Below are 9,332 nucleotides of genomic sequence, written 5' to 3' on the forward strand. Positions count from 1 at the left end.
TGGTTTTTATAAATTATTTTTCTCTTCAGACATTTAGCCATAGCTCACCATGGTACATGAAGTTTAAGAAAATATGTTCCTGCTTTGGGAATCAAAATAATGCATCTGGTTTCGTTTTGTTTTGTTTTGTTTTGTTTTTTAAATCTTTTATTTTTTTAATTCTGTTGCAGTCCAAGAGGTGAAATTGCATTGATTTCAATGGACTTACGAAGCGATAAGCTTTTAGTATTTGTTTAAATAATGAATTTTCTGTAATTATCCAATAAAACAATGGAAATATAAATATATTTTAAGTTTGCCTGATTTAGCTGGGGGGGGGAGAAAGAGGAGCAATACTGGTTTTGTTTATTGGTAATGAGATTAGTAAGTTACACTTTTAAGAAAAAGATATATTTAATATTTCTTATATTAATTCATAGTATTTGGTATGCTTGACAATGTTTTCCAAAATAATTTTAGAAAGCAGTGGTATGATATGATCATAGGTAAAAAAAAATTGATTTTGGAAAAAATGTGTATCAGTATCTATTTTCATTTATACCTATAGCGTAAGACTAATAATCTATTGTTCACAAGCAAACTTCTGGTAACTAGTGTGTTCACACAGCAAAAGAAATGAAAACAGAATTACCAGGGAAAATAAGTTTAAAAATGGAAGTGAAATATTTCAGAAAATGGTGAGATCAAAAGAAATACCGTTCATCTTTCTATATGAACCTTTGCAGTAGTCTTCTGAAGGATGTCACAGTGTTGGTGTGCAAACCTGAATGTCTGAAGAACACTAAGACCCTTGTCTTCATTATTTTATCTATATAATTATGTTATGTAATATTTACAACTAAATTTTATTTTCACGGAAGAGATTTATCCTATAGGCAGCAGTCTAGTTTCTAAATAGAATCCTCAACACAAAAGCATCTTGCTCACTATAAACTGTTTATGTGCCTTAAGTGAAAGTCGGTAATGGCATAGTCAGGATACTGAGCAGCTTGCCACGTGCGGTGCCAAAGATCCAAATGCTGAAGAATTTTGGCAATAATGGTGCAGGTAGTGCCTGTATCATTATTTTCCAAATTGCATGGTATTTAACTCTCACTGGAATTCCCCTGTGCGCCCACCTGCACAAGCGATTGCCTGAATGCCTTTACAAATCCAATGAGTCATCAGGATTTCAGGGAACAATCCTATCATACAAATGTACACACGTAAGTGTCTGTAGAAATGATATATAGACACATAGTACTTGTAATGCATATATATACACAATGCATAATCAGCATACTCTTCAATAGTTGGGTTGAGATGCGGTTTCGCCATATGGTGAGCTGATTATGCATCTCACTCCCAGCGAAAGGAGGAGGGCGCTGAGCCCTCCCTTCTACTTACTGCTTAGTGCTTTTGCTGCTTACCTTGCGCTGGATTTGGCGTTGACTGGACTTGTGTGTTCACCAGTTAAACTCACTAGCATGACAGAAAAATAACAAAGCAAATAAAAGTGGACCGCTTTCTCCCAGCCTAGTTCATTGAGGTGGCTGATAAGCATCAAAGTGAGTGAAAGTTAGGTGCTTCACCATGCCACTTTGAGCAAGAGTAGGAAAATAAAAGCAGAGTAAGGATCCCCTTTCAATGGAGAGGTCTCGTTGAATTGGCTGTGCTGCTTGCACCATAGTTTCATGGAAATTTTAGGATACTTATGTGGGACTGCAGTTTTATTTTTCATCTTAACTCATGTGTTCTAGTAATCCTTGCAAAAGATCTTAACTTTGACAAAACCAGAAATATTCACATGTTGGTTTATGGTAGAAAACCAGACCTTCTTAGAATTAATGTTGTGGATTATGTTTTTTATTATTATTATGTTTATTGTTACTACAAAATAATAACAACACACAAAATACAATATATATTTCTTAATCTGTATCCTGGGAATTCATACTCACGACTTCAGTTATCACTGACAGAGGGACTCAAACCTCCCCAGTGAAAATCTGCCCTGTGAAGACAAACAGTTCACAAAAAGTCTACTTACACATATCTTCTTGTCCTTATCTTTACAGGTGACCCAGCTGGATCCAAATAAAACGTTACTGGAGGTAAAACTGTATCCTCAAGAAACCCTTTTCCTAGAGGCAAAAGAATAGATCAAACGAGATTGTAGGACTAATCATCCTTTGACAAGCCAGAGGCACAGCATCGAAAGGAAGACTTCTATCAACGCCACCTTGTACTATCATCCAACTCAGCTCAATGTCACAACTTTGCCTCTTGCAAGAATCCTGAAAAATTGAAAAAACTTAGCTACTTAAAGTTTCACATACATGAGTATATGTTTCCAGCCTCATTTAAACGAGCAGAGGATAACATTCTGCTATGAACACTGAACATTATGACTCTGTTGCTCACTTATCATCCAGCTTTGGTTATAATTAATGCACTGTTAAAATGTGAGTGATTGTTAAGTAGAATTTTTACTCCTCAAATGCCCCTTTTTCACCAAGAAATCTTGGACATTTCTGCCTGTACTTTTGACACTAGAATGCTGTATATTTGATATCTCGCTGAGCCAGTGCTCTCATATATATGCATTTTATTTCTGTGTTTGAATTTCTACTTTGTCAACTAATTTAAAAAGGCAGAAAAAATTAACGGGACATTCTCAGCCATGGAAATTTAACAGTATTATAGTAGAAAGCATATAATTTTTGTTAGTACTTTCTGACTTCTTTGAGAAGATGTAAGGTTTTGTTTGAAGAATATAGTTTGACATATATGCGAGATATTTATTTACTGGTTCTGCTTTGGGTCTCAGTTCTGATTCAGTTTAGGAAGTATTTTCCATTACATTGCAGTGTGTGAAACTGCTTATTGCATGATGTGAATATTTAAATAACATTAGCAATGGCCAGTACCAGAAACCTGGTATCTTGCCAACACTTCAGGAATCAGCTGATATTGAATATCAGCTGTTAAAAACCTTTCAAATACCAGATACAAAAGTTCTTTATTTCTCGTTGTGAAAGAAAGGGCAGTTCCCATTTTAGCAGTTTTTCTCCATTCTGGCACTTGTTTGTATCCTATTACTCTGCTGTTTTAAAGCACCTTGTTTGTTTCATCAAACAATGAGTATCTTAAAAGGTGGTGTAATAAGAAATCTGCCTTATTGTTGCACACTTTGGACATTTTAACAACAGATTACTGATCCCGTCTCAAATTAAAGAAATCCTAGTTCTCTTGTCTGAAATGTATGCACCAACTACCTGCTATCTGATGTGGAAAAATCTGGTACTTTAAACTTCTCAACCATAGAATGAGCATACTGAGTCTAAGATCATAACACACACTTGATGCCAAACCTATATCAAAACTGGTTTGGTAATTTTTTTTTCCTTTTCTTTTTTTTTGGTTTTTTTTTGTTGTTGTTTTGTTTTTTGTCTCTGGGCTTATAGTGCACAATAGCACTACAGAATTGTCATCTGCTAATCAAACTTTTTTTTGTAAAGCCTGGCACATTGTTTTCCACATGTTTATATGTAATACATAGTGTTCATCGTAGCAAAATGAGTTCTGATTTGAAAATTTTATACTAAGCAAAAACCAATTGCACACATCTTTTAGTCTTTTTTTTTTCTTTGGAAGGATGGTGATATAAAATTAAATGTATGCCTATTATTAGGGTGTTAGTGAAGCTGATACATTGTTACCTTTACCAAAAAATGCAAATTTCTGAGCGGGGAAAGCCTTATTCTACCTTTTGTAATTCTGTAATTAGCGATCACTTTTAGAAGTGAAGTATCTATGACAAACAAAAGGTTTGGAAGTGTAAGCAAATTCTAATCATTTGCAGTTGACAAATAAAAGAATTCATAGCCAACAGAAAGATAAACGTATGTGTAATGGAAAGCGGAATGCAGACACTTCATTCTGAACTTCTTTTTCTTACAAAAAAAAAATCCACTATGTTTATTAAATGAGAAATTAATATAGATTGCAAATTGGGGTGATGCTGTTCCTACAAACAATCACAATAACACATACAGCAGGATTTTAAAGTGATGCATATCTTTTTTTTCAGATTAGCTCTTCCTTCTAAGCTGGCTGTTGAGGAAAGGAATTGCTGAAATAGTGCTACACAAAGCAAAGCGACCTTTCAGCTAACTTGTTTATATTAATCTGTTCTGATTAACTTTTGTTTGATCTCATCAGGCTGTTTTCTCTCACTCAACTTTATTTCTGTATTTTGACTATATATTCTTTACTTTGATACTAGTTTCATGAAGTTATTAAATGTGGCTTGAATATTTGTTGAACTTGTTGAAGTCAGTGCTCCCAGAGTTTGTTTGGCCTTTTTTTCTAAACTCTTTATTTTTTTCCCTCATTTTGTTCATATTGGAAAATACACTGTCATTATCAAAATGTTCTAGTGATAATTAACTGGAAGTGTTCAAAGTGGTGGCACTACTGCCCTCTGATATACAAATATCAAGATCAGTATATAGGAACCATTCTGCCACAACATAAACAAGTGTATCACTCTTTAAATAAAACATGATTTTGGTCCTTAAATACTTTGGGCCTGATTTCAAGAAGCAACCATCTAGAGTCACCTTTCCACATTATACCCTCAGTGCAAACCAAACCCTGTGTAGGAACATTAATATTCTATGCCATCATTTTCTGCTCTCCTAAACCATGATATTCACTTCATATGCTCTGCTGAGGTGGTTAATCCTCCAGTCAGTCTACAGACTAATTTTGTAATTCAGTATTACCCTAAAACTGTAACACTTGCTACACAGCATATCCCTGATTCTACCTTTTTATCTTCAGGTTCTTCACATTAATGGATTATCATTAACGTGATTAATGCATTAGTTTTAAGTCTTAAGGAATTACTGTTAATGAATGGAATCCTGTACGACGTGTCGGCATTCATTGTTGGCCTTGAGAGCATTACGTTGAAGGTGGGACACACTCTGGCTTTTGAAGAAACTTCCTGCCGATTGACATTGGTGTTTGAAATCATTATTAGAGAATATGCAGAACACAAGTGTTTGCTCTGTATTCTCTGCATACGCACTCTTAAATTTAGTGAGAGTGCTGAGGGTGTTTCTAATGGAGCTATGTTGGGGGTTTTGTTTATTCTTTTTAATGTAGCAGAAAAGGACTTTGGCTTTCGTAAACTGTACCTACTCAGTGACATTAGAAACTTAAAATAAATTTTCAATTACAGTAATATTTCTACTAAAAAGTTATATGATTTCACTCTTCCGTATGTGGGGAAAAACAAAATCGCCATGACCCAGATTCACAGGACTGAAGCGCTTCATTATCCAAGCTTCATGCCCAGACTCCCTAAACAATGCACAGGAAGATTTAGGTGCCTTAAAATGGGGCCCACAACAAGCAAAAATCACATAAGTAGGTTGCCAAACAAAGCAAAGCAAAAACCCCACAGAAAACATGTGAAGATTCACTACCAGGCAGAACTAGGAACTGGTTAGAGCGGTCAGTAGGAAACACTAAAGATGAAGATGTCTCGTGAATGCCATTCCTCACTGGAGCTAAGGCTTCCGACTCTGCTGGCCCAGCGTGCTGTCTTCCCCTCAGGGTTCACAGCACTGAGACCGTACATCAAGGTAAGCACCAAGCCTCTTCTTCCAACATTTGACAAAGCATGGGATACTTTTTTTCATTTCAAAACAACGATGGTGGCCTTTTCCTAGGTCTCCTCTGCAGTTTTCCCTGAATTTGACTTTACACTGAAGTTTTCCCATATTGTGAGCGATACGGGCTGAAAAGAAAGAAGCCCGTATTTCAGGGCTTTCAGAAGGCTACCTTACCACCACTGTAGTATGGGCTACTCTTAACATGTGTACTCACTCTCTGCTGTCAAAGCTGTTGGACTGCCAAAGTACGGAACTCTTTAAGCTCGTTGAGGGGGACCACGCAAGCAGGAACGTCAGTCTTCGGGCTAGCAGACGGCACACGTGTCGGGGATGAGCTATCTAGCCCTTTCCAGTGAGTGATCGTTGCAGTCGTCAGTCTTTTCAGACAAATGCCATAGGAGGAGAGAATGAATATTGATTCTGCACCCTAGTTAAATTTTCTTATTCTACTTGTATAAAAGAGAAGGCAAGGGCAGTAGTCTTTTTTTTTTTTTTTTTTCTGGACAGGTAATGAAGGAAAGCAGAAATTACTATACATTGTATACAGCGTGACTCATTGTTCACTACCTGAAACCATTTCCTCACAGATTACAGAGATGGAAGAATACCAAATTTAGCACTAAACTTGTCAGGATCCAGGCAGTTTTATACTTGGTCTGGTATAGATCTGCAGTGCTGCCAGAAGAGCCACCTCTGCCCCCGAGTCTTACACTGCAACTAGGCAAACTAGCTAAAAACAAACCATTTTTCTCCTGGAGTAGTTTTCAGAATGATCCAGTTTACCGAGTGGCTGCATGTACACCAGCACCGACAAAAAGCAGGAGAAGGCGGAGCATGCAGGGGGTGAGTAATTGAAGATGACGGCAAGAGGAAGGCAGGGCTGCTCCTTCTGACAGCACTGCTGATTTATGTGGCGTTACATTGATCATGGCTCTCAAAATATTTTTTGAATGCCTTGTTATTACCTTTAAATTTTACATTCACTTTTCCATTTCAAGCAAATTAAGCAAGTGGTATTAAACAAGTTTGGCTGGAATTTCCATAAGTGTTGTGAAAGCTGGCAGCCCAGAATTCAAGAAAGAGGAAGCCAGACAGGAGGTACCGTGAGTGTGTGCAGCAAGGGCACGGCTCACTCCAGATCTAACTCTTACTGATCACTACAGACCTGAGAGAGCAGCCCCAGTACCCTACCTGCAGGAAAAAGGTTTCAGTGGGATTTAATGTCTCATTAGATACCAGAGAATTCGCTCCTTAGTCAGGGCTTTTCTCTCTGGATTCTTTTATGTGTAATAAAGACTGAAGTCACACTGCAGCCTTAATATAATTCAATTAAAATGTCACCCAACTGCTGGTTATAGAAGTAGGCTTCATTAGGTCCTGTGCTCACAAAACTACTGGTTAACACCATCATTATTTTGTACTTACTACCAATGAGTTTCATTTACTATTTTTCCAACTCTGTGTCGTGACAGTCTTCCTCAGTTCACTGCTATTCACTTTTCGATCCAGTCATCTTGAATGAGTTTGTATCATTCGTTAATATCATCCCCTCACTACTGATAGCTTTTTCCAGTTAACGTACGAGTAACCTGAGTAACACAGGTTCCCACACAGATCCTTGGAGACGTGGCTGGTATCCTTTCTCACTGTGAAAACTGTTGCTTACTGCTTCCAGCTATCAATATCTGAATAACACTCTCATTTTTTCCTCAAGAAAAGATGTTCCCACTGTAGTAAACATCACTGCAAATGACTAGCATAGTTTTCCTGCAATTGCCCTACTTTCATTAACTACTCCTTTTACACCCCGAAAATGTATTAGTCCAATTATCTTTCTGGCACGCTTCTTGTTTCTGGTATTTTTGATAATCCTTTACACCTTTGGCAATTGTTCCTCAGGGTCTGTCAGTTCAGTTTTGGTTTTGTGTCTTCCAAAAGTTAACCTTCCACAGTCGTGTTCTTTTCTGTTCTCCGCATTTGAGTCTGTCTTTCAATTGCACCCTGGCTAATATGGCTCAACTACTTCTGGTGGGCTTTCTGGAGTCTTTTTAAGTAAGATTTATGTGTACTCTGAGGATCTAAAAACAGTGTCTTCAAATAATTTTGATTATAATCTCAGTCTTTTACCTGTGACTTAATTTCCCTTTATTATCTTCCTCTTTATGCAGTTTTCTTCTCAAAGAGAAATGCCACTCTGGTGATGTTTTTTTTTTTTTTTTCTTAAGTAAAATAGTGAATGTAAGTATGTTTTCATTTACCTTAAAATGTGTTTTCCATTGGTTTATTTGCCTCTAGCTTTACTTAACCTATTGTCACAGTCCCCATTATCGTGAGTTACTATCATTCACGGGTATTTTATACCTTGTAACTACAGCACCCTATTCATGATCTTGTCTTTTTGAAATTTACCGAGATACCTCATTTCTTGTTATTTGAAGCCTCCCATTCTGTTTCAGCCATTTTAGAAGTTCTGAAATTATTCTAATATGTATATAGAAATATTTTTCATTTTGTCTAGGTCTATTTGTTTGTTTTATATGCCTTGATTAATTAGGACTTTTGTTGTGTAAGGAAAAGCAAGCATTTCCAAAATGTGGTGGCAATTGAGAAGGGATTTTTTTTTTAAGGACAATTATAAACTCCCATCTCCAGAATAACTTAATAAATTATTTTGTGGATCTAATTGAAAAAAAAAATAGGGGTTTTTTTAGAACTTAAGTATAACCTGCAAATTGCAAAGAACACAGAATTGCTGAAAAATGCTTCTACTTTTTCAAGGTTTAGATGAAGGTGAATACGACATTGTGCAACTGTTGCAGTATCCTCTACTGTAGGAAAAAAATGAACTGAGGCTTTCAAGATTACAATTCCTTGTAAAGTTTGTTCAATACACTTTTAACTTTCAGTTTACCACTCTTCCCTAGTCATAAGAAAAGTGATTTTATGCATATGTAGTAAAAGCATTAAAGTACTCTCAACTGGGAAGTCTTGGTAGATACAAAACATCCCTTTCATTTAGATACGCAATTTCAAGGCAAATGTGCAGTTTACTCCTTTGACAGTTACATTTTGGCAGCTATACCATTCTTTCATCATTCCTTGTATTTTAGATGTTTTCAAGTGTATTTTTTCCTTCAGATAATGCTTATTATCATCGTTGCCTTCTTGTCATCACGGAATCATTATGTATGAGCAGTCCTCCTTATCAATAAAAAAAATGCCAGATTCAACAGAATACACATTCTAACCAGTCAACCCTTTGAGAATTCTTGATTTTGCTTTACAAACATCCTCCTAGTTTTATTAGCATTTATGCCGCTGCCATCATAGTCTACTTCTGGAATCAAACCAATTCCTTGTGAAATTATCATAGTTTTCCAAAATGAATCAAAGTAGTGATCTGACAACTCTACTTTTTATTGAAACAAAAATGCTGCTAATAACAGAAATAATTAAGCAAATAAAAGTTAGATTAACACCACTGGATTCCATAATCTAGTGGCTGCTTGAAGATTCACTGAGGTCAAATAAAAAATACTGTAAGATGTACTCAGCTACTACGGTTCTTAAGAAATGGCAGAGCACAACCAATTGCAAGTCATGCTCTCTGTGCTGAAAGAGGCAATATTATTAAGAGTCACCATGTTGCCTTTATACCATCATGTA

At 36.3% G+C, this 9,332-nt stretch overlaps 1 protein-coding gene across 1 annotated transcript in view; it reads left to right on the forward strand.

The window, feature by feature from the left end:
* The window catches only part of FAF1 (Fas (TNFRSF6) associated factor 1), a 171,905-nt gene extending 169,764 nt beyond the window's left edge, over positions 1-2,141 (forward strand). The window contains exon 19 of the mRNA XM_009884628.1: positions 2,058-2,141. Within this exon, the coding sequence (XP_009882930.1) occupies positions 2,058-2,141 (84 nt within the window). The remainder of the gene's footprint in view (positions 1-2,057) is intronic.
* Positions 2,142-9,332: the final 7,191 nt, after the last annotated feature.

Source organism: Charadrius vociferus, unplaced genomic scaffold, assembly GCF_000708025.1.
Source record: "Charadrius vociferus isolate BGI_N301 unplaced genomic scaffold, ASM70802v2 scaffold163, whole genome shotgun sequence".
Taxonomy (NCBI): domain Eukaryota; kingdom Metazoa; phylum Chordata; class Aves; order Charadriiformes; family Charadriidae; genus Charadrius; species Charadrius vociferus.